Below are 26,612 nucleotides of genomic sequence, written 5' to 3'. Positions count from 1 at the left end.
CAGAAAGGGAAACTGAGACTCGGAGGGGTGAAAATCTCCCCGGGTTCCTACTAAGTTCATGGCAAAGTGGGGACCAGAAGCTGGTCACCTTCCTCAGGACTGACTCAGGGAGAGCAGGGGGGTGAGCCTGTGCAGCCCATCTCCAGGCCTGAGCTCCGCACCCACGCCACCCAGCTCTGGAGGACCCCTTGCACCAAGCCTTGGCCAGGGCCACGTCTGTTTCCCGTTGGCCTGGGAGCTCCTTGATGGGAGGGTTCGTGCTTTTGTCTTTCTCTGGGTGCCTGGCACTCTGCTTATGTGGCGCTCCACAGCGTGGCCCCCTCTCTGATGGGTAGGTAGAGGCAGGAAGGGGAAGCCAGGCTCCCCCACCTCCCCAGCTCCTCAGAGGCTTTGCTCAGGTTCTCTGAACCCCCATTTCCTTATCTGGCTCTCATAGAACAGGAGCAGCCAACCATGGAACGTGGGAGATGGTTCTTAACCTGTTTGCTTCAGTTTCCTCATCTGGAAAATAAGCTGGAAAAGGAAATGGCAAACCGCTCCAGTATCTTTCCCAGGAAAACCCCCAATGGGGTCATGAAGCGTCGGACACTGCCCCAAAATGACTGAACAACAGCACCGTCTCTGCCCTCGCGGAGCTCACGGTCTGATGGGGGGGGGGGGGAGGGAGACAGCGGCCAGGGACAAACAAGACACACACACGGGAATCAGAGGCCGTCCCACAGGGAAGGCCTCGGGTGGGGAGAGTGGTGTGAAGGACCAGGAGAGGCCCCCTGTAGAAGCTGGGTTTGAGCTCAACCTTGAAGGAAACAAGGAAACCAGGGAGGCCATGAGGTGGTAGGGAGGAGGGAGGACTTGGCAGCCACAGATCTGGGCCAAAGGCCTAGAGATGGGAGCTTCATGTTTAAGCCCCTTTGGTTAGATCACTATTGCTTTTATTTTATTGCAACTAAAGCATATGGAGGGGAATAAAGTATAAGAAATATGGAAAGGCAGAAGGGCCAAAACACCAAAGAGAGGAAAGGAAGAGGGAGCCATTGGAAGTTACTGAGAAGGGAAGAGGGGGAATACAGTCAGAGCTGGATGGAGTACGGACAGGAGAGGGGAGACACTCAAGATAGCGGGACCAGCCGGCAGGCTACAGCAAGAGTCCAGGCATGAGGCCAATGAGGGAGGACAAACTCCACAACAAGAGGGGCGGCACCTGCCTCATCTCTCTGTGCCCACACGGCCCACATGATACCTCTCGTTCTCCCAGACACTCTCCCTACAGACCCGTGTGAGGATGAAGAATTCTGAGAGCCTGCGTTCTTGGTAAGAAGATCGATTTACCAATCAGGCTAGCAAAAACCAATAACTGAACGGCCAGCGATCTTTCTTGGAGACCAAAGATCCAAACGTACCACGTCTTGGTCATTGAATATGATTTTGGAAGCTCAGCCCGTTCCCTAAGGAGCAGGTGGTCCAGCATCCTCCCAGGCCCTCCCCAATTCCCTAACGGATGACGGAAGCCCCCGCCGGGTGCCAGGATTGCAACTCTAGAAGAAGAAGTCAGGGGAAGAGTGGTGCTGCCTGCTCCCTCCAGGGTAGGCCTCAGGGACTCCATCTTGCTGCCCACACACAGTCCTGGCCTCAGCTGGTTTTTATCTGCCAGGCAGGATAGAACCCACAATCTCACTTTTCACTCTGGGGAGGGAAATGTGAAAAGCATTCCTTGAATTTCCCAGGCACAGAGCGGAGGGAGGAGGAAAGAGGCCTAAAGGACAAGCCTGAGCTTCAATTCAAAATCCAGAAATAAAAATAATTCGATGTAAGAACTCAATCTTCTCATAAAAGAAAAGTTTCCTCCATTCAAAGAAGTCATTCAACAAGGAGAATTATAGAAAAGTTAGACCCGAGATATCATCTAGTCCAATCACCCCATTTTACAGATGGGAAAACAGGCCCAGGGAGGGGAAGAGATCTATTCCCAAGTCCACCCCTACTTCTTCATGAAGGTTCAGTGTCAGCTGGCTATCTCTCTTTCATCTCTTCATAGTGAAAGTATCTGGGAGGACGTTAGACTGGTCCAAATCTCTCATTTATTTGTTTATTCATTTATTTTGTTTGTTTATTTATTTTAAAACTCTTCTCTTCCATCTTAGAATCACTACTGTGTATTGGTTCCAAGGCAGAAGGGTGGTCAGGGCTAGGCAATGGAGGTTAGGTGACTTGCCCAAGGTCACACAGCTGGGAAGTGTCTGAGGCCAGATTTGAACCCAGGACCTCCCTTCTCTAGGCCTGGCTCTCCATCCATTGAGCCACCCAGCTGCCCCCTCTTCGAGGTCATTTTAGAGGGGAGGGGACTTGTCCAAGGTCACTCAAGCCGAGCTGTGGCAGGTGCTGCAGCTTTTCCACCCGCCAGGCTCGATCTTATTCCGAGCACGTCTAAGTGACATCAGCCGCCCTCCTGTACAAACAGGGCTCTCTATTTCGAGATGACAAGATAAACGACTTGGCTGGCTCTCTCTTCTTAATTAGGTGTTTGTCATGTGTACTCCACGGAGCCTGGGATAAGCAAACAGCCCTGGACCTCGGCATCCATTTATTGGGCTTATTTATGTTCCTGGGCAGAACCAATCGATAATTGCCAGGTAGGGCCTCCCGCTGCCGCTGCCTAACCGGGATTTAACGACAATTACCTTTTGTTACCATAGCGATGGGCCCGGTCCTTCCTGGCAATATCTCTTCTCCCCCTCCGGCCCCCTCCCGCCAAGCCCAGCTTGGGGAGGGGAGGCTGGAGGCTGCGCTGAAGCATTACCATAGTAATTGCCTCTCCGTCATCATAAAGCGAGCCGGGCCCCCAAAGAGATCTCAAGGCTGCAGCATTTCTCATCTGCCAGAAAGCAGGCGGAAGCTGAAGGGCCTGAGGAAGAAGGCAGAGAAGAAGGGGCCTCCTGCCCAGCTCCTACCTGGCCAACAATCCCTTGATAGGGAGTCGTCTTGCAGGAAGACCTTCAGAGATGGGGGGCTCACTACCTCCCAAGGCTCTCAGCCTTAGAATGTTGTTTGGTCAGTCTTTGCATCTTATTGACCTGACAATGTTGGCATGTCCAGAAGGTAATACTTGGAGGAGGGAGATCTCTGAGGTGTTCCATGAGACTAGAGTCCAGCCTCCCCCCTGTCCCCCCCCCACCTTTATAGGTGCTGTGGATTCAGAATTGGGAGACCAGAGTTTAAATATTAGCTCTGACTCTTCATGCCTTAGAAAATCACTTGACTTCCCCAAGACTCAGTTCCTCCCTCTGTAAAAGAAGAGGACTAGATGACCTCTGAAGTCCTTTCAAGGCCCAAACAGTGACCCTAGGAAGGCCAGAGGCATTAGTAATTTTCTGAAGATCTTTCAAGTGGGAAGGAATAGAGCCATGATTTAAACCCTCTTCCTCAAACTCCTGATTCCAGGCTTCTCTGGACCACAGATAGATCCAATACCAAATACCAAACCTAGGAAAGTAGCCCTTGCTTGCTTCCTCTCTTGTGGAGGTACTCCAGAGCAATAACTCCAAGTTGGAGGTACTCTGTGCATCAGTACCTGCTTGCAACAACAGCCTGGGAGCCCCCACTGATGTGTGCATGTTTATCAGTCAGACAGGAGCCATATTAATTCAAACAAAAGACATTTAATCAATTTTGGGGATTGGATGGGATTGGACTGGACTGGTTTAGATTGGAACTAGATTGGATTGGAACTAGACCTGAAATTTATTGATCTGGAGAACTTCTTCTACCCATATAGGTTGGGATTTTCATGACTGATTATTGTTGTAGAGAGATGTCCAGAGCTCTGAAAAGGCAAGTTGCTTGCTCAGAATCCCATAAACAGTATGTGGCATGGGAAGGATGGGAACCCAGGTCCTTAGTACTGAAGTGAGCCTTCTCTCTACTGTAATCTACTGCCTCTCTCAGCCAGCATAGTAAATAAAATGAAAAGAACTCCAGCCTCTCTCCCATGTTACCAAACACCCAAGGGGAAGAGCACACATGCAAAAAACACAGATGGCCACAGAACACATATGGAGGGAATAAAAATAGTCAGCAAGTAGACATGAAGAGCCATGTGCGACATTTGTGGCCAGGATAACTCATACCTTTGACAGTCCAGTGGATCCTATATCCCTTAATACCTTTGAGAGCAAGGTCTGAGCTGACGTGTCTGTAGTCCCAGAACTAAACCCCAGCCAGCTCTATGTAAGAGATGATTAAAGAATTTTAGATAGATGGAGCAAAGATGGAGCAAAGAGTTCTCCCCAATTCACCTCCAAACAACATTAAAATAAATCCTCAAAATGAACTCTAGAGGGGAAAACCAACAAAAGGACGGAGTGAAGCAATTTTCTACTTAAAACAACTTGGTAGGTTGGCAAGAAAGGCCTGTAGTAAGACTGGAACAAAATCCAACATAGGTTGTGCCAGCAGAGGCCATACCAAGAAAGCTAGCAATAGACCTTGAGGGCACCTACACTGAGTGACCAAATTAGTTTCCAGAGCTCTCAGTCCACTAATAGAAAAGGGTTTAGAAAACTGGTCAGAAGAATATTACAGGGGGCTCTTTGCTAGCATGGGGAGCAAGACTCTGTTGCATTGCCCATATGATAATCTGGGTCACAATCCTGGGGTAGGGAAAAGCAGTAGCAAGAATAAGAACAATAATTAAGATTCCAGGGTTGAAAAGGAGGCTTGTGGTCGATCACAGACCCAGCACAGGCTGGGAGACCACTGCAACATCTGTATTCCAAAGAGATAAAAAAAAGAAGGAAGAAAAAGGAAAGGAAAAGACCTTATTTGTACAAAAATATTTAGAGCAGCTATTTTTGTGGTAGTAAAGAATTGGAAATTGAGGAGATGTCCATCCATTGGGAAATGGCTAAACAAACAAGCTGTTGTAGATGATTGCAATGGAATATTATTGGGCTATAAGAAATGACAAGCAGGATGATTTCAGAAAAAACCTGAAAAGACTTACACAAACCGATACAAAGTAAAGTGAGCGGAACCAGGAGAAAACTGTACACAGTAACAGTAATATTGTATGATGATCAACTATTCTCAACAATTCAATGATCCAAAATAATCCCAAAGGTCTCATGATGAAAAATGACATCCACTTCCAGAGAAAGAACTGATGGATTCTGAGTGAAGACTGAAATATACTATATTTCATTCCCTTCCCTTTTTTTGTTTAAATTCTATTCCACAAAATGACTAACATGGAAGAATGTTTTACATGATTGCACATATAAAATCTATGTAAGATTGCTTACCATCTCAGGAAAGGGAGAGGAAAGAGGAAGAGAAGGAACTTAGAATTCAAAATTTTAAGAAAAAAAGTTTTAAAATTGTACATATAATTGTAGGGAAAAGAAAATATTATTTTTAAAAACCTCATAACCAAATGTAGAAAAATAGAAATATTAAATGCATCCATTTCAGATCACAGGGTACTAAAAATTATATTTGCTAAAGGACCCTGGAAACATAGCTTAAACATTATTTGGAAACTAAATGATCTAATCTTAACAAATGAGTATGAGTCAAAGAAAAAAATCATAGGAAAGTCAATAATTTCATTAAAGAAAATAATAAGAATGAGACAATGTACCAAAATTTATGGGATCAGGCCAAAGAAGTACTTGGGGGAAAATTTATATCTCTAAATGTTTATAACATTAAAATAGAAAAAGAGAAAATCATTGAATTGGGCATGAAAATAAAAAACCCTAGAAAAATAAAATATTTTAAATTCCCAATTAAGCACCAAATTGGAAATCCTAAAAATCACTAGAGATTAATAAAATTGAAAGTAAAAGAGTTATCAAACTAATAAATAAAACCAGGAGCTTGTTTTTTTTTATCAAACACACAATAAAGCAGATGAAGTATTGGTTGATTTGAAAAAACAAACAAGGAAATCACATTACCAGTATCTAAAATGAAAAGAATAAATTCACCACCAAATGGAGATGAAATTAAAACAATTATTAGGAACTATTTTGACCAATTATATGCCAATGAATCTAAATGGATGAGTAGCTACCAAAAATAAACTTCTCAGATTAACAGAAGATAAAATAGACTACTCAAATAATCCTATTTTAGAAAAAGAAATTGCAATATAAAATTCTTAGGAATATATTTACCAAAACAAACTCAGTAACTATATGAATGTGATTATAAAACACTTCATAAATAAAGTCAGAACTAAACAATTGGAAAATTATTAATAGCCCATGGATAGGCCAAACCAATATAATAAAAGTGACAACCCAACCTAAATTAATCTACCTATTCAGTGCCATACCAATCAAAAACTATTTCAAAGAAATAGAAAAAAATAATAAAATTAACATGGAAGAACAATAGGTCAAGAGGATCAAGGGAACTAATAAAAACAATATGAAGGGAGGAGGCCATACCTGATTTCAAACTATACCCTAAGGCAGTAATCATAAAAATGATGTGGTGTTGGCTAAAAACAGAGTAGTGGATCAATGGAATAGGTAAGAAAATGAACAAATAGTACTTAATGAACATATTAATCTAGTGTTTGACAAATCCCAATATCCAAGTTACTAAGGGAAGAAATGACAAAAAGTGCTGTGAAAATTAGAAAACAATATGGCAAAAACTAGGCATAGCCCAACTTCTCACACCACTCACCAAGATAAAGTCAAAATGAATTCTTGACTTAGAAATAAAGGGTAAAAAAAAGGCAAATGGGGGGGGGGGGATTTACCTGTCAGAATTATGAATAAGGGAAGAATTTATGATGAAAAGACATAGAAAACATAATGAAAAATGAAATAGATAATTTTGATTACATTAAATTAAAACATGTTTGCACTGTGAATTTCAAAACTACTCAACCCTGTTCAAACCATTCTTTAGAGGATGGGATATGGCTATTTCCTGATCAATAACAATAGAGATACTTGGAATGACAGAATCAGGTCTTGGAAACTACAATCTCCACCCTACTCAGGGTAACAGGATTTAGGAAGGGCTGCAGCAAAGCTCAAGATTTAATTATTTGAGAATATGGCCTTCAACAGACATGTGCAAAGGGGACAGCTCTCTGGGCAGTCCTGGGTGAAGCTAGAGCCACCATTGGCACAGGTGAGACACAGGAAGTGAGGTAGAGGACAGCTGAGGAGTTCTGGGGACTTCCTGTGTGAAGGAGAGAAGGTGGTTGGAGCTTGGTGCTTGCAGTGGAGGCCCTCAGACTGTTTCTTCATTTTGGTCACGTGAGTGATAGGGACTGATTTCTTTTCTTTGCCTCGGCTATCCAAGGCCTTGGGCCTTTGGCCCAGTCTAAGCAGAGTGGGTATTTAAGCCCTATTCCCTTATTCCCTTCTCTCCCCTTTCTCTCTCTCTCTCTCTCTCTCTCTCTCTCTCTCTCTCTCTCTCTCTCTCTCTCTCTCTCTCTCTCATACCTTTCTTCCTACTGTTTGTAATTAAAAACTCCATAAAAGGTTGACTGCTGACTTGAGTTTTCATTTAGGAACTACATAGCTGAATTCCTTGGTGACCTTAAATTAATATATATCAGTCTTTTAAAGTGATTTCCATATCACAGCACAAACAAAACCAATGCAACCAAAATTAGAAGGGAAACAACAAATTGAGGGGGAAAATTTATAGAAAATGTCTCTAAAAAGGCCTCATTTTTCAGATATATAGAGAACTGAATCAAATCAAAAAACTGAATCAAATATAAAGCACTCTTCAATTGATAAATGGTCAGAGGATATGAAACGGTAATTCTCAGATGAAAACATTAAAACTATCATCATGAAAAAAAATGCCAAATCACTATTGTTTAGAGAAATGGAAATTAAAACAACTCTGAGATACCACCTCAAAACTATCAGATTAGTTAATATGATTGAAAAGGAAAATGATAAATATTGGAGGGGATGTCAGAAAATTGTGACACTAATACAGTGTTGATAGAACTGTGAACTGATACAACCATTCTGGAGAGCAATTTAAAACCACGTCCAAAGGGCCATTAAAGTATGCGTACCCTTTAACCCAGCAATACTATTACTGGGTCTCTATCCCAAAGAGATCAGAAATAGAGGGAAAGGACCTACTTGTACAAAAATATATTTAGCAGCTCTTTTTGTAGTGGCAAAGAACTGGAAGGTTGTTCATCAATTAGGGAATGATGAAGAAGTTGTGGAATACGGTTGTATTGGAATACTATTACCCCAGAAGAAATGATGAACAGAATGAGTTCCAAAAATCCTGGAGACTTTTTGTTGGAATCTGACTGAAGATGAAAGTTCACGATCCTTTACTCTATTTCATTCATGATTTTTTTTTTATTGTATGTGTGATATATATCCACTGTCATGGCATGGTCAATAAGGAAATATGTATTGTATAAAGGCACTGGTATAACCTATAAAAGGCCACATACCACCTAGAGGAGTGGAGGGAAGGAGGAAGGGAGGGAATCTGAATTACAAAATATCAGAAAACAATTGTTAAAAATTTTCTATATGTAACTGAAAAAATTGAAAGAAAATAAAAAATAAATTAATATTTTTTAAGAGAAAAAGAAATTGAATAAGATATTGATGCCCCTGGTCCTCAGAACCAGATAGATTCCCAACTGACTTCTGCCACACATTTAAAGAACAATTAATTCCATAACTATGTAAACTATTTGGAAAAATAGGCAAAGGAATGCTACCAAATTCCTTTTATGATACAAATATGGTGCTGAACCTACCTAATCCAGGAAGAAAAAAAAAGAGAAAAAAACCCTATAGACTAATTTCCCTAATCAACATTGTTGCAAAATTTTAAAATAAAATTAGCAACAAGATTATAGCAATATATCACAAAGATCATACACTATGAGCTTTTAGGATTTATACTAGGAATGTAGAGCTAGTTCAATATCAGAAAAACTATCATCATAATTAATCATATCAATAACAAAATCAATAGAAATCATATGATTATCTCAATAAATGCAGAAAAAGCTTTTGACAAAATACAATACCAATTCCTATTAAAATACTAGAAAGCAGAGGAATAAGTCGAGCTTTCCTTAACACAATAAGTAGTTTCTATCTAAAACTTTTGGCAAGCATTATCTCCAATAGGGATAAGCTAGAATCCTTCCCAATAAGATCAGGGTGAAGCAAGGATGCCCATTATTCAATTTTATACTAGAAATACTAACTATAACAATAAAAAGAAAGTTAACACAAAAAAATTAAAGGAAGTAGAATAGTTAACAAGAAAATAAAATCATTACTCTGCAGAAAATATAATGGTATACTTGGAGAATCCTAAAGAATCAACTAAAAACCTAGTTGAAATAATTAACAACTTTAGCAAAGTTCCAGGATAGAAAATAAACTCACATAAACTTTTGGCATTTCTACATATTACCAACAATGTCCAGTGACAAGAGAGAGAGTTCTGTTTTAAATAACTTTCAGAAATATAAAATATTTGGGAGGTTATCTGCCAAGACAAACCCAAGAAATGTATGAACACAACTACAAAACCCTTTTCTCACAAATAAAGCCAGTTCTAAACAACTGTAGAAATATTAATTGCTCATGGGTAGGACAAATATAACAAAAAATGATGTTTTATCTAAATCTATTTACTTATTCTGTGTCATAATAATCAAATCACCAAAAGAATTTATAGAACTAGAAAAACTAATAATAAAATTCATCTGGAAGCACAAAAGATCAAGAATATCAAGGGAATTAATGAAAGAGACATGAAGGAGGGTGGCTTAGCCATACCAGATCTCAAACTGTATTATAAAGCAGTAATCATCAAAACAATCTGATACTATTTAAGAAACATAGTGATCAATCAATAGAATAGGGTAAGTACATGATACATAATGACCATACAAATCTAGCATTTGTTAATTCCAAAGATCCAGACTTTGAGAACATGAACTCACTATCTGACAAAAAATGCTGGAAAAACTGGAAAGTGGTTTGGCAGAAAATAGATATAGAACAATGTTTCACACTGTATACCAAGATAAGGTCAAAGCTGGTACATGATTTAAACATAAAAACATTACCATAAGCAAAATAGGGGAAAATGTAATAATTTTCTTGTCAGATCTATGGGTAAAGAAAGAATTTATGATTAAACAAGAGATAGTAAGCATTACAGGATATAAAAAAGATCATTTTGATTACATTAAATTAATATGTTTTTGTACAAACAAAATCAATGCAGCCAAGATTAAAAGGAAAGTAGAAAACTTGGGGGGGGGGTATTTACAAGAAATTTCTTTGATAAAGGTCTCATTTCTCAACTATATTGATAATTGAGTCAAATCTGTCAAATTAATCAAATCATTCCTCAACTGATAAATGATCAAAGGATATGAAAAGGCAGTTTCCAAATCAGAGGTATCTATAATCATATAAAAGATGTTCTAAATCACTCATGATAGGGAAATGCAAATTAAAACAACTCTGGGATACCATTCCACATCTATCAGATTGACTAATATGACAGAAAAGGAAAATGACAAATGTTGGAGGGAAGATGGGAAAACTGGGACATTCATGAACAATTTGTGGAATTGTGAACTGTTCCAACCATTGTGGAGAGTAATTTGGAACTGTGCCTGTAAGGCTACAAAACTGTGTATGCCCTTTGACTCAGATATACTACTATTAGGCCTGTATCCCAAAGAGATTTTTTTAAAGAAAAGGAAAAGGATGTATTTGTGCAAAAATATTTATAGCAGCTCTTTGTGGTGGCAAAGAGGGTGACCATTCATTTGGGAATGGCTGAATAAATTGTGACATACTATTAGTGATGGAATACTCTTGTGCTATAAGAAACGATGAGAAAGATGCTTTTAGAAAAGCTTGGAAAAACTTACATGAACTGATGAAAAATGAAGTGAGCAGAAGGAGAACATTGTATACAGTAACTGCGATATTGTATGATGATCAACTGAGAATGGCTCTGTTATTCTCAGCAATATAGTGATCTAAGATAATTCTGAAGGACATGATGAAAAATGCCATCCACCTCCAGAGAAAAACAGAAAAGAGCCACAGAGTTGGGAATCGGACCTAGGGTCCGTCCGGCACTCGTTCCACGGTACTCTATCATCCATTATCACTCTGGGGATTATCTGAGAATTCCTCCAACCGGAGGCTGAACATGGATGAATGAGTGTGTGTACAGGCACACGTTAGTATTGGGCTTCTATTCCCAGCTTGGCCACAAGTTGCTTGGTGACCTTGGGCAGGAAGGATATTTCCATTATTTGATCCTCATTTTTCTCATGTGTAATGTGAGAGAGTTGATGGGCCCCTACACTACTCTTAACCGAATCTGGTACTGGGATGGTCAGTCCAAAGCTTGTGTCTTAGGATGCTTTTTTCCTCCTCTTTCTGCCTTCTTAAAGCTCCCACCCATGGGCTTTCTGGGGGGGGGGCAGCATTCCTTACCTATAATTTCCTAAGTAGACTCCATCAGGGTTCAACATTGGTGCAATCTTGAAGACCAGGTGCTCCCGCAGGACTCGGGCAATGGGATGGTGGCTCACAAGGAAGTCAATGATTCCTGGGAAGAGGAGAGAAGATGCAGAGTCAAGAGATATAAATGGACAGTTTTGGGGTGAAGAAATCAAAGCTATATATAATGATAGGAACAAGTGCCCTAAACTGTTAATGATTAGAGAAATGGGAATCAGACAGCTCTGAGAGGATATGACCAACGTTGGAGGGAAGGTGGGAAAATGGGGGCACTAATATACTGTTGGTGGGCTCTGAACTGACCAAACCATTTTGGAAAGCTCTCTAGAATTATGCTCAAGAAATTGTAGACTTGTGGATAGCTTCTGATCCAGCAAGACCACTATCAGGCTTATTTCCTAAGGTGATCAGGGGAAAAGGAAAAGAGCTTCTCTGCTCTAAAATACTTAGAGCAGCTCTCTCTATGGCGGCAAGGAGCTGGAAATGGAAGGGACGCCCATCAGCTGGAGAATGGCTAAACAAGGGGAGGCACAGGATTGGGATGGAAAACTCCTGAGCCCTAAGAAATGACAAACAGGTTAATTTTGGCAAAACATGGGGATGCCTGCATGAAATGATGAAGAGTGAAATGAGCAGAACCAAAAGAGCATTACATACAGCAACAGAAATATTCTTGGAAGAATGATTTGTATGTTTTCCTCCAGAGAAAGGACTGATAAATAGATATAAGTAAGACCTAGTTTTATCTATACAAACATCTCTTTGTCAGATGATGCCTCTCTAATGAGGGGAGAAGTGGGGGAGGGAGGGAGTTAACTGGGGATTTTGATGGAACAAACAAATTAATTTTTTAGAAAGAGACTTAAGGGGCCAGAAGGATTAAGCGCCGCTGTCCTTGGTGCTGCCTGGGCCCTGTTCAGGGATGGCTCTCCTCAGAGCACAACTGCTTTGGAAGGACTGACAAGGGGGAGAATGTCCAGAGAAGGGAGTCAGGATGGGGAGGGCTTGGGGTCCCTGTCCTGAGAGGAACTGGAGGACTCTGCCTTCAAGGAGAGGTGGGGGGGGTAGAGGAGGGAGGAGCTGACATAATGGTTTTCTTCAGGTGTTCTAAAGGGCATCTTGTGGAGAGAGAGAATTTTTACTTCAGGTATAAGTTGGACTGGGCACCTCTAAGCTCCCTCCCAGGTCTGGGATCCTGGGAGTCTGGCCATGCCTCCCTTTTCTCCCTCCCTGGAAGTTTGGCTGAGGTCAGTGGCTTCTCTCTGTCCAGCTGTCCAGATGCCGGTTGGGCACTAGCCCCAGACCTTCCCCTGGCTGGTTGGGCAGCTGCCTTCCTTCTTTCATCCTCCCTCCCTGCTTTTAATAGCTGCCTAATTGGCAGGCCAATTAATCTGCTCATCTGTGAAGAGGAAATTTTGGGCACGGAGGAGCTCGGCTTCCAGAAGTCCCTCTCGAAGGTAACATTAACGGGACCTGGCTTGCCGAGCACCCTGCAACATGATGTCAGGCCGCGCTGGGAGCCCAGGTCAATTACTGGACAAATTAAGCAATTATTAGCCACTAACGAGGGCGGCTGGCATCATTACCCTTCCTGTTTACAGCAAACTGCTATTTTCAGATGAAGACCAACAAATAAATGAGGAAATCTGCTTTGGTGTGGGCTCATCAGACAAAGAGACATCATGCTGGCTGTTGTCTCCTAATGGGTGCTTGACCTCCCTCTGGGCAGGCCTGGCGGCTTAAGCCAGGACAGACCAACAAAGAGATTTGGATCTCCATTCCACAGGTTATCACCACCCAGCTGCCCCATGCCCAAAGGACCTGAGCCCCAGTGTATCCAGGGCCTGCGGAAAGAGCCCTTGATTTCAATCCCAGCACTCTCACCAGCTGGACAGGCTTGGCGGTGGGTGCCCCTTCTGGGCCTCGGTTTCCCAATATGTAAAATGACTGAGCTGCACTGGATCTCTGAAGTCTTTTTGCCCATCATTGCTCCACAGAGACAGGCATTGCCTAGCCTGCTCCTCTGAGTCTTCTTCTTCCCCCCCATCGGCCCGGGGCTCTGAGAGGGAAACTGCTGCCTCGGTCTTCCCAGGTGTGCAGTTGAGAGGTGGGGGACGCCGCTGTCCAGAGCATCCCAAAGCAGGTGCTTCACCTCCAGATTCTGCTCAGCCCCAAAGCGCAGGGACGAGGCACGGGAAGTGAGCAAACGCCTCCATCGAGGGCCCTTTCCCGGCCAGGGCAGAGGTCCCTGGTGCCTCGGGAGAGCTCAGAAGCCAAACTTCAGAGCTGGGAAGAGGAAGTGGAGGCAGCGAGTACAGACGGCTTTCTCTGAGCATCTAACCCAGGAGGAAACAGCTCGCTAGAATGGAGGAACCGAGAGGGGCCTTTTCAAGGATGAGGAAGATGTGGACGTGCTGGCAAGCATCAGGGAAGGAGACCCGAAAGAGGGAGAGATTGGAGATGATTAAGAGAAGGGAGATGACAGGACACAGGCTGCCGAAGGAGGCGCAAGGAGAACCACCCCATCAGAGCCTGGAGTGAAAGAGAAGATAGTGAGCGATGGCGGCAGCAGGCGTGGAGGAACTTCTTAGAAATTGGAAATTAGAGGGGAGCTAGAGAGGTCAATGGACAAAGAGCCAGACCTAGAGGCGGGAGGTCCTGGGTTCAAATCTGACCTCAGACACTTCCCAGCTGTGTGACCCTGGGCAAGTCACTTCACCCCATGGCCTAGCCCTTACTGCTCTTCTGCCTTGGAGCCAGTACACAGTAATGATTCTAGGATGGAAGGTGAGGGTTGGTTTGTTTTTTTTTTAAGAAATTGGGAATTAGGAAAAGGCTCCAATTTCTTAAGTGAAACTTAGGATGATAGCATGGAGGATGGGATGCTTGAATGGAAATGAGAAGGTTAGGAAAGGCAGCAGTGGAGAATAGAATAGAGAATTAATGAGAGAGAAAAAGTGACTCGGCCAAAGCTACTCAAGTCCTAAGAGGGAGACACTGGATTCAAACTCAGAACCTCTGACTCCAAATCTCTAAAAAGTCCATGTTTGTGGCATCCCTGAAGTCAGGGCAGAGCTAGAAGCCATGAGGGAGAAACTACAGAGAAGTTCAACATGAGATCATCAGAGAGTGAATCACAGAACAGTTGGCATTAGGAGGGAGTGAGCTCCCTGTCACCAGATATATGGGAGTCTGGCCAACTCCTCTGTCCGGATGGCTGAGAGGGTGCCCCCGGTAAAGGATGACCCCATGTCTTCTCAGGCCCCTCCACCTCTGAGCCTCTGTGATTTTATGGATTCAGCTTCCATTTCTCCACTGAGGAGCTTACTTAGCTAAAAGGGGCTTTTGAGGCATCACTAGCTCATTTAAGGGAGGAGGAACCCGGGGCCCAGAGAGGGGCAGGCACTTGTCCAAGGTCACACAGTCTGGGAGGGGCAGAGCGAGGGTGGGAGCCTGTCTGCAGATGACAAATGGGCCAGGGCTAGACTAGACGTGGCCCGGAGCTCCCCGGCTCTCCCAGTCTAGGACTCTGTGACTTTGGGAGGCCCTGCGAGGGTCCGAGACGAGCATCTGCTCCGAGGCGGGTGCTGGGGAGGCGGGCTGTCCTCCCCGAGCCCGGGGCCAGCTGCTCTCCCCTGGCTCTTTGGAAGCGCTTGGCCTCCAGACTTCATTCCTTCTCACAACAGCCGGCCAGACAGGTAGGAGGTGGGAATTGGGCTCCCAGACAGATGGGAGCGGCGAGGACGGAGGCTGCCCAAGGTCACGGGCTGACTTATGGGGAGAGAGGCTCCAGCTGCCCGTCCACAGCCGGGCCAAACGCTGGCCCCAGGCTCACGGGAAGGGCCTGGGCGTGGCCTTGGGCGCCATGTTGGAATCCCAGCTGGTGTGTCTCAGGGCACATCCTTCGCCCTCTTTCTCGGTTTCCTCCTCCAATCCAATGAGGGGCTTGGAGCCAGCTCCCTGCCTGAAGGTGGGGAGGGGGAGGAGTGCTGGACCCTCTCAGCAATGGCTCTTTAGCTGCATGGCAGGGCCTGGGCTTTGTCCCAGAGCCGTCACCACTGGCTGCTTCCTCACCTGTAAAAGGGGACAAGGACAGCAGCGACCTCTCAGGGTGGTCGTGAGCAGGACCAGATCGGATAGAGACCCATATTAGACATCAGATAGTCATATCCTAGTCTAGTAATTAGATGATAACAGAATTACCAAATAGTCTACATAGTAGTTAACACTGTGATTAGGCCATGAGCCTGGAGCTGGTCTCGGTCCTCCGGCCACAAACGGAGTCTGGGGAAAGAAGGGCAAAGCGATGGGCTGAGCTTGAGAAGGGACAGAGGCGGGAAGGAGGGAGAGAGCAGAGACTACGTCCCGACTCCCAGGTGACTGACTCCTAGAACAACGGCGCTAACGTCTTCATTTTACAGAGGAAGAAACTGAGGCCCAGTGCAAGGGGAGGACTCGTGTGGGGTTACCTGCAAGTCAATGGCAGAATTCAAACTCAAGTCCCCGACTCCTAATCCAGAGCATAAAGTAACAAAACATGCAGCCAAGGAAATATGGTTATCGAATAGCTGGTCCTACCTGTTAGGGATTCAGTTCCACAAACACATATTGAAGACCTCCAGATACAGAGAACTCATTACCTCCTATGGTAGCCCTTTCCACTTTGGTATAAGTTTCACTGTTAGGATGTTCTGGCCCCAAAGCCCAAGAAGGTCTCTTCTAACCCTATTCCTCCCCAGCTGTTCCCAGCTCTGCCCTTTCAGGCTAAGCAAAGTTGGTGTTCAGTCCGGTTGGACTCTGTGACTCCGTTTGGAGTTCTCTTGGCAAAGATTCTGGAGTGGTTGGCCATTCCCTTCTCCAGCTCCTTTTACAGAGGAGGAAATGGAGACAAACGTGAGGAAGCTGCCCAGGGGAAAAGTTAAACAGGGTTCAACTTGCCCGGGATCATACAGCTAGTAAATGTCCGGGGCCAGATTCGAATTCAAGAAGAGGAGTCTTTGGGATTCCAAGTCCAGTGCTCTCCTCGCCAGGCAGAAAACCTGAGGTCTGAGGATAATTATCCTAGCTGGGAGAATGGGTGATCCGAACACAGATCCCAGCTTGGAAGCTGTCAAGTCACTCCAAGGGAGGTTAGCAAAGGCAAGGATTTTTCTCCCCATTTTACAGAACAAGCTGAGGTTCAGAAGAGGCAGCTTGGTTTACAAAGTATAACTTCTAAGCCCTGGGATAGCCAGTCAAGGAGCATTCATTAGGCAGACACACACAAAACCAGAGGGAGAAGAAGCGGACATTCTGCTCTAACCCTCTCTGTGTCAGAGGGAGAAGAACTGGGGGGTTCGTGTGAAAAAAACAGTTTACAGGCATGTCTGCACTCCTGTTCCCTTACAAAGCTTTAAGGATTTCTCCATAATGAAATCAGGGGAGCAGCTTGCTTTTGGACGACAAAAGACTGGTAGCCCTTATAATGCAGGTTTGACAGCCCTGACGTACAGACCCAGGAGGAGACAGCTTGGAGGAGTTGGCCCCCATGGCCAGAGGTCAGAGGAGGGAGATTTCGCTCTTTCCCCCATTGCCTCCCCCATCAGTGGAGCTTTTCAAAATGTAGAAGACAATATATTCAGTAGGGAGGAGACAGAGACAGAGAGACAGAGAGAGACAGACAGACAGACAGAGAGAGGGGGCGGGAGAGAGAGGGGATAAGAGAGAGGGGTAGGGAGAGACACACACACACAGAGAGAGAGAGAGAGAGAGAGAGAGAGAGAGAGAGAGAGAGAGAGAGAGAGAGAGAGAGAGAGAGAGAGTCATTGAAGGTGACTGCCAGGAGCATGAAAAGAGAGAGAATTATGGGTTTCAGAGAGAATTAGCCCTAGTGGTTGGGAATTGAGCTGGGGAGAAGAGCAAGCCCAGAGAGCTCAGCTGAGTAACCTGCCTAGCAGAAACCTAAAGCCAAGGTGGAGCATCATGAGGACATTCTTATAAAAGGAAAGATATTGGTGCCCTGCAGAGATGGAGGTCTGGGTTACCTTGGCCACGTGTGTTCATCACACATGTACCTTTCCACAAGTACATGCCCATGATAGCACTGAGTTCTATTTGTAGGAGAGCGTGACCCAGGTCAATGATGGAAAGGGAAGATGTTAGATGGCTGCGGTTCTTATCTTGTCACCTTAGTAAATCCCTTTGCTTTTGAGCTAATGGTGTCTAATGACTAGCTATTATAGATAGCAACACACTGATGGGGGCTCATAGTGTCATCACTAGACCTACTGCCCAAGAAGGTATAATTTGGTAGGGCCAGAGGATTTAGAACAGAAAGGAAATCTGAGATATTACAGGGGAGAAAATGGGAAAGTAACCTGCCCATGGTCACCCAGGTATAGTTTTAACAGCAGGATCTGAATCCAGGTCTCTGTTTTCAAGTCTGGTGGTTTAGCTTCCAATCCACACTGCCTCTCTGCTTTCTCTGGCACATGATGTGGCCTCCCTGAAGGGGTTTGATCAGGGGAATGGAGGGGCCTGCTTGCGTGAGGAAGTGGGAGTAGCAGAGGAGAACCTGCACAAGACAGTCACGGCAGGGCCCCTTTAAATAGTGTTTAAGCCTTGGTTTCCGGATCATTACCTTCAGGCTGCAGCATGGGGAGGCTCTGACCCAGCGCTGCAGCTGAGATGCTGACAAGCAGCAGGACTGTGAGTCACGAGAAACATATGGTCCGAGTGACAGGAATTCAATTTTGCCAACTTCTGTGGCTTCCCTGTTGGGATAATCAAGGTCTGCTCATCCTCCCTTCATTTTCAAACTCAGAGCTTTGGGTCAGAGAGGCCAGAGGGAGCCTCTAGGCTAACCTCCCTGTCTCCATGTTTTACAGAAGAGGAAACTGAGGGCCAAAGAAGGAAAAGGACGTGCCCAAGGTCATCCAGGCGGTGGGGGTAATATTTAGAGTCAGGCCTGTGACTCCAAACAGTGGGCTCATTTCCACTGTACAAAGGTGCCTCTTCCAAGCTTAAAGGACCCAGAAGCACAGCCAGCCAGAATGGGAGAAAGAAAGAAAATGGAATGAGAATGGGCAGATCTCAGTTCCCACAACTTGGGTATATCACATCATGCCTTGCCTGAGTCTCCTCTTCTGCTGGCAACACGTTCCCAGCTTCTTCAAGCGTCCTGACTTGTTCCAAAACGCCGCTCTCTCCCCCAGGGCCTCTCTCTGAGCCTAGCCGCACAGATGCTCTCGGGAATGACGTGATGCCTGTTGTACGTAGAGCTGGAGCCGGCAGAGCCGAGGAGGTCCATGCTCCCACCTGGCCGCATCCGTGATCCCATCAATTTAGTCGTCTACGTGTTCTTCCTCCCACTTCCCCATGGCAGGGCCTCCCCACTTCTGGAGGATGACCTCTTAAGGCGAGCTACCCAGCCCCATCCCAGAAGAATGAGAGGATCCAAGCTGGAACCAGAGCTACGGGAGGGACTTCACAAGAGCCCAGGAATCTGTCCTCCCCAAAGGGTTCCCCATCCTCCACTCATGGGGCAGCTGGCTGGAGAGGCTGAAGACCCGGGTCTGACTCCTGTCCCTGCCACAAATCGCCCTCACAAGCTCAGACGAGATAAATGAATTCTGGTCCATCTGGGCCAATGGATTCTTGGGTGTTTAGCCAGCGAGTGAAGCGAATGACCGTCTCAGGGAAGAAAATGAGGCTTTTCCGCTTGGGCCCCAGAGGGTGGAGGTTGGTGTAAGGAAGGGGCAAATTTAGGCTGGGGGCTGGGGAAAACCACTTAAGAATGAGACCCAAGTGGCCTGGGTTGCTTCCAGCACGAGGGAGCTCCCCTCTAGGAAGACCTCCAGGCAGAGACTGGCTGCCACTTTGGGGGGATTCCTGATCCAGCATGGGCGCATTGGAAGATGCCTTCATGCTTCCTAGAGTTTGGAGACTGGTTGTGAGGCTCCAAAGGGGACTCCATAGAAAAATGGGCGATCCCTTACACTGGCTGGTGGGAAGAGCTTGAATTCTCCCTGTCCCCAACCATGGGTCTGGGCATCCTAGAAGGTGGAGAAGAGAATGTCACAACTAGGAGGGCCCTTGGAACATGGGCCAGGGAATGCCAGGGAAGAGAGGGCTCTTATGACGCGGAATGCCAGAGCTTAGAGGGGGCTTTCATACAGCTAGACGGGGCATTAGAACAGTGTTTGAGCTAAGAGGGAACCCAAAACACGAAACAGAATTCTGGAGCTTGAAGGAATCCTAGAACACAGCATGCCAGAGTTAAAGGAGACTTGAGGTACCACAGTTGTGGTCTGAGATGCTCCAAGAAGCTCACCCTGAAGGAATGCCTGGGACCAGACCCTAGAGCTAGTCCAGTCTCCAAGTCATTGGCATTGTTTCCCCTGATCCTGTTCCCAGTTCCAACTCCACACCATAAGCCACCTTCGCCTTCTTGAAGAGCAGCTGGCAGTGACTCACCTCCTGGCATCAGCCCTTCCTTGACACTCTTGGTAAAGGGAGTCACTGTCTTCCCACCTTCACTGTTCTCTACTTCCACTTTTGGAAAAACTGCTTCATCCATTTATTCATCCATCCATCCATCCATCCATCGGTCCATCCATCCATCTGTCCATCCATCCGTCCATCCGTCCATCTGTCCATCCATCCATGGAACACAAACAAGAGCTGTTGTTCAGCCTGGTCTGACTCTTTGTGACTCCATTTGGGGTTTTCTTGGCAAAGATTCTGGAGTGGTTTGCCATTTCCTTCTCCAACTCATCCTTGAGCCTTAGTGCTGGCATTAAACATGGAGGCCATCAAATCTACTCTCAGCCAGGCCTGGAATCCCTTCTATAATGTGGATGATAAGGAGCCATCTGCTCAGAGACCTCCAGTGATGGGGCACTCACTACTTCCAGAGGCAGTCTGTCCATTCCCCTTCAGACAGCTCTCACGACCAGGAAGCTCTTCCTCACACTCTTCTTCCCAAAGAATCTTTGGGCTCCAATCCTGCCCTACCTGTGTGGCCTTACAGAAGTCATTTCCCCTCTGGGAGCCGTTACGTCTCTTGAATGAAGGCTTTGGCTCGTATGACCTCCAAGTTTCCTGGCAGCTCTGCATTCTATTCAGCCTCTGAACCGGAAGGCTCATCGCTCCTAATTCCGTGTTCTGCGACAACCCGTCCACGGAGGGAGCTGATGGCGGCAGATGAAGGGCCTGATGCTCAGAGACCTTAAGTGTCTTGCCAGAGGTCACACAGCAAATGAGCTGTGAAATTGGAGAGAGGAGGCCGCTGGGCCCTGAGACATTTCCTGCGACATTATTCCTCCGAAAAAGAGAAAATAGCTGGGCAGAGCGAGTGTGGGGCTTGATTTTTAAACTGGAATGGGAGTCAGAAGGGATGGGGGGGGGGGGTAATCAAATCCCTGCCCCAGCCTCTAGCCCTGATTAGAATATCGCTGCAGAGTGGGCGGTCAGCGTCTGCTTGAGGACCAGCCCCACGACCTCAGTGAATGCCAGGCCGTGCGGCTCTTGGGGATCCTCTGGAGAACCGACGGGGTGGCCTCGAATAGAAGCGTGGCTGGGGGGGGCCCCGGGGTGGCGGGACTCGAGCCAGCCAGCCTCTGGGCAGACGCACATCTCCTGCACTCCTGGGGCGCCCCAGAAGGCCTGCAGGATTTGGCACGAGGGCCGTCTTCAAGGCCCCGAAGGGCTGTCTGTCGGGGAAGGATTAGAGCCGCCTGCTTGGCCCCAGAGCAGGCAGAATCTACAGGGGGAGGTTACAGGAGGCAGAGAAGTTTCTAACTGTCAGACATCCCACTGAAGAGGCTGCCTGGACAGGTAGTGAGCTCCCCATCATCGGAAAGAGCCCTCCCTCGAGGAGTCTGTAGGAGAGAGGGCAGTGCTGATGATCACTCGATGCCCTCCGCAGTCCTTCCCTTTGAACATTCAGTCTGAGGCCACGCAGGCGGAGGAGGCTCAGGACACGCCCAGAGGGGGAGGGGACCGGAAGGAAGGGCGCACGCATGCGCGGGGCTCTGGGACACTCACCCTGGCACACAAAGGAGGAAGGAGTCTCCCCGGGGTGAATTCGGCCTGTAATGAAAACCACCTTCTGCTCAGAGCCTTCCTTGAGGTTGTCTGCGAAAGGAAAGAAGAGAGGCGTCAGCCGGGTAGGGCAGGGGGATACGCCGAATGGTGGCTCAGAAGGCACGTGGGATCTTTTGAGAAATACCCAGACCAACACACAGTGCTGCGGATTGAGCTCTGGGTCTAGAAGTCCTGAGTTCAAATTCAGCCCCAGACACTTTGGGCAAGTCATTGAACTTCTGTCTGCCCCAGTTATCTTGTCTATAGCACAGAGCACCGTACTTGGCATGGACCTGGCATACAGTAGGTGCTACATAAATGTTTATTCCTTTCCCAATTCATTTCATTCAGTTAAGCACAGAGGAAGCGGCTCCATAGATGCTGAACACTGACTGTGTGCCCTGCTCTTGGGGACACAGACAGAGAAATAAGCCGGGGTTCCTGCCTTCTCCGACAAGACCCAAACCAACTTCTTTGGAACTTAGTCAGTCCCTTAGCAAGTGCTTATTAAGCAGCTCCCCGGTGCCAGGCACTGTGCTGGAAGCTTGGGATAAAACCAAAAAAAGCTCCTGCTCTCAGGAAGCTTTGACTCCATGGAGAAGGTGACCTGGAATACAGAGGCGCATACAGACCCTCCTGAAAGTGGAGGGCACCAACAGAAGTAGGTCACAGTGCCTAAGCCGAGCCTCCAAAGAAGCCAGGGAATCTAAGAGAAGGCGAGGGGGTGAGGCACAGCCAATACAAAAACATGGAGATGGGAAATGGAGAGGAACTTTAAGGAGGCCAGAATGTCTAGGTCCACGCATGTGGGAGAGGACTGGTGCCTTCTCCCTCTCCATACACCTGAGGACGTTTCTCCCATCACCTGCCCCTCTGCCCAGCAGCCCAATGGGAGCCCACCCTTCCTCCCTCCCTCCCATGTCTGGGGTAAGGAGCAGGCTCACATGCCTCAAGGGTGCAGTTTGGGCACGCAGTTTCTAAAAGGTTCGCTAGCACTAGTCTAGGTAGGAGTATAGACAGAAATCAGGTGGAACAAACTTGGAAAATTGGAAAGGACCAGATTGCCAAGATGTTTCAATATTATTTCATCCTAGAGGTAATAGGGAGCTGCCACGAGGTGAGAGCCCTCCCTCCATCCATTCCTTCATGCTCCCTTGTTCCTGGCTCCCCCACTCCACTCACCCAATCTTACAGATTTGGGGAATTCATACTTCCTTCTTGGCACACCACCAGATCCCACATCTGTCTCTCCTAGGATTTCAAAGTAGGAGAGATTCAAAGATGATCTAGTCTAAGTTCCTCTTTTTATAGCTGGGACCAGAACAGGGAGATGATGAGGCGCTCATTACCAGAGCAGGAATTCAAAGTGAGATCGCCAGGAAACGTCCTACCACAACAGGCCACCCCCAAATCATCCCTTGTCTTCTCCAGATAAAATTAGTGAAGTGGTCAAGTAGATAGAGGATTGGAGTGGAGGTCAGAAAGACCTGAGTTTGATACCCACTATAGGTACCAGCTGGCTGATGCTGGGCAAATGACCTATCATTCTTGGCCTCAGTTTCTCAATTATGCCTTATAGAGTTGTTGTAAACAAATGCAATAAATAATATTTAAAATGCTTTGCAAATCTTCTATAAATGTCAGATATTATTATTGCCTTTTGGCTCCTCCTCCCATTGGTGGCACCATTATCCACAGAATCCATCAAATCACCCCATACGACCTAAATTAAACAATAAAATTCTAGTCCCAGTTACCATAACCATGGAATGTGTCTCAATTTGATGAAACCTATCAAGCATTGCAACCAAGTGTGAAAAGGTTTTGATCAGCTTTGATGCCTCTAATGTGTCACTGGATAAACTAGAATGATAGTACAGAAGAGGGGTCTCCAGGTTAGGGCAGGAAATCTGGTCACGTGCCCTGTGACTTCCATAAAACAGCAGTGGCAAATGAGAAAAGTATTTTCCAAACCCTCTGAGAGGTTGCTCTGGGGGAAGGGGAAGAGCCCTTTGGCTTTGATCTTCTTTTGCATCCTTCCCCATTGACCTCATGAAGAAAGACCTAATGAACTTCAGAGCTCCAGAAGATTTCCCATTTTTCCATTGATAACCTTGTCTGTCATTGGAACAACTGACAGTCATGCATCCAGAACCAAAGACAGACTGGACACCAGTTGAAAGCTCTACAAAGAACCCAATAAAGAAGATACATTCACTCTGCCTAAGGGAAAACAGGAGCTATGAGTTTTCCCTTTGTTGCACATGCTTTCTTGGCTTAAACTTATTTTCTCTCTGGATTATATATATACTTATGAGAGAGTGTCAAACATCTGGGAATTTTTTGGTACCAATTATTCTTACTGGACCATCTTTGTAAATACTCCTTTTAAAAAGCCATTTAATTCTGGCTCACTAAACAGCCATCTTGGGTAAGGGGGAAGTATACTGATGGGGGCTCATGAGCTATTAGACAAACAATCCCAACCCCTTAGTACTACCCACTGAACTCTCAGGTGTGTAGTAGATTCATCTATGCAAGTGAGAGTTAGTAGATACAGAGTAAGTGCTACTTAAGTTAATTCTTACCTCTGACACCCTATTATCTTAGGTCCCTCCCATCTCAGAAGTTACCAGTTTTCCATGCCCTGAGGTCCTCCCTGGCTGACATGATGTGTTCTGTGTTCCAAGATCTCTAAGCTCGGAGATTTGACATGATGTGTTCTGTGTTCCAAGATCTCTAAACTCAGAGATTTGGGGATCAAAAGATGTCTCTACCAGCTCTGAAGTTGTGTTTGATGGCTCTCTCCCGCTCTGACATGTTGTGTTTTAAGTCCTAAGGTCTCCCTAAACTCTGACATTCCCAATCCTGTGTTCTCAGATGTCTTTCAATCCTCTTCCATAATTTGGAGAGGGCTTATACATCTTCATGCATATGTGGATATATCTACGTAGATACACATATAAGCATGTATATACAGATGTTCAGGGCAGCTCATAGACCTGGAGTCAGGAAGACCTGAATTCAAATCCACCCTCAGACACTTACTAGCTATGTGGCTCTGAACAAGTCACTTAACTCTCTTTGCTTCAGTTTCCTCATCTGTAAAATGTAGTAGCCAGAGAAGGAAATGGCAAAACCACTCCTGTATCTCTGCCAAGAAAATCCTGAATAGGGTCACAAAAAGCTGGACAAGATTGAAATGACTGAAAAACAAATACGTATGGACACATGCACATACACACAGACTAAAGACTGCGCAGGACAAGAGATTGTGGATGGACAAAGAGGCTTCCTCCCATGAGATCTTCGTTGAAGTCAACATCGTCTGACCTCCTGGCTCAGGCTTCCTTGGGACGGACCTTGCGCGATGACTCAGACTTTAGACCCCCACCTTCCCCCCATCTGTGATATTCCCTAAACCTCCCCAAAACAGCTGGTTCACTCCCTGGGCAGTCACAATTACTGGCCTTCCTGAGAGCTGCTCTCTTTGCCCAACGTGGCAGCTGGCAAGCTATGGGTGCCATCACTAGGGCACTGCCCTTGTGAGTGTGCCCATTGGCTGCCCTCATGCCCAAATGATTTGGCTCTGGAATACTTGTGCTGACAGAGGGAAATGTAGATTGCGCCTTCCGTGTGCACCCTAATTTTATGCAGCCCTTGTGTCTTCATAAAACGATAACGCTTGGGCTAATAAAAATGAAGCATTCTGGGGCTAATGCAAGTGAATGTTTATGTAGGCAGGTAACAAATTGGTTTGTCATTTAGCAGCCCATAAAAAGCATTCTAATCACCGGCCGGCAGACGAGATTCGGAGCTTCTGCTGAGCTCGGGGCTTTCCGAGGACAAATAATTCTGAAGGGGTGCGAGATGGGTACTCGTGGCACCCCATCCTCCACTTCCAAGCTTCATCATCCCCAAGGGAGGCACCAGGGTCCTTCTGGTGGAGGGAGTGAGCCCCAAACAGCACCTCAGTTTGACCTGGGTAGGAGGGTGTCCCTTCCCTTCCCTAAGCTTTTATCTCCTTCTCTGCAGAATGGGGAAATGAGGCTGGAGGACCTCAAAGACCCCACCTTCCTGTGCCACTCAGATTCAGGGATTTGGGGGGTTACATTAAAAGAAGAAGCTGGAAAGTCACTTTTAAGGGAATCCCAGAATCTCAGTCCTGGAACAGATCTCAGAGGGTGCCTCGAACAACATTCTTCTCAGCCAAAGAATCCCCTCTACAGGCCTTGGGACAGTGGGGCTGACCAGCCTTTGCTTGAAGGTGTTCAGGGATGTTGGGGTCCCAGAGAGAAGCTTGCTTTCGGAGTTGGCCTGTTCCATTGCTAGACAGCTCCACTGGTCAGGAAGTCTTTCTTGATTGGAAGCCTCAGTCTCCCTCCATTGAATTCCTTCTCCCACCCCGGTGCTCCTTGTTCTACCCTTCAAGGCCAAGTTGATGGTAAAGGTCTTTGGATCTCTGCCATTTGAGAATCAGTTGAAGGATCTGGGGGGAGGGGGTTTCACTGGGAGAAAAGAAGACACATAATGGCAGTCTTCCAATGGAAGAGAGAATGGCCGTATCCTGCTTGGCCCCAGAAGAACTCAAAACCAGGAGCAGAAAAGGTATTGGTAAAGCTCTTCCAGTGTGGGAAGACCTTCCCTTGCTCCAGGCAGAAGCTGGTTGATCATTTGTTGGGGTTCCAAGCAAAGGAAGCCTATTGAGGTGTAGGTCGGACAAGATTAGCCCAGGTGCCCCTTCCAGAGCTGAGACTGTGAAGAAGGGCGAAAGGAAGAAGGCAGAAGCCCAGGAACAGCTCTTTTCAGAGACTGGCATCCCTTCGTCACTCCATGCTGACTCTACCAGTAGATGCTGGGATTTCCCAATAATACTCTCATGGCCAGGGCAGGCTAGTTAGTGACTGCTTAGTTTGAGGAAGGCATCCACTGCCACTGAATGTGGACCTTTTTTGCTCTTGGGCCCACAAGGAGTGAAAGAAGACACGAAGGGAAGGAGAGAGAGAAACTAAGCAGAAT

General features: G+C 46.2%; 1 protein-coding gene across 1 annotated transcript in view; it reads right to left on the bottom strand.

The window, feature by feature from the left end:
• Window positions 1-26,612, bottom strand: part of AGBL4 (AGBL carboxypeptidase 4) — an 867,059-nt gene that overhangs the window by 50,421 nt on the left and 790,026 nt on the right. The window contains 2 exon segments of the mRNA XM_056815178.1: window positions 11,502-11,616; window positions 21,555-21,644. Of these exon segments, the coding sequence (XP_056671156.1) occupies window positions 11,502-11,616; window positions 21,555-21,644 (205 nt within the window).

This window comes from Monodelphis domestica, chromosome 2, assembly GCF_027887165.1.
Source record: "Monodelphis domestica isolate mMonDom1 chromosome 2, mMonDom1.pri, whole genome shotgun sequence".
NCBI lineage: Eukaryota > Metazoa > Chordata > Mammalia > Didelphimorphia > Didelphidae > Monodelphis > Monodelphis domestica.
The sequence above is the reverse complement of the archived record's forward strand: the minus strand, read 5'-3'. Positions and strand labels throughout refer to the sequence as shown.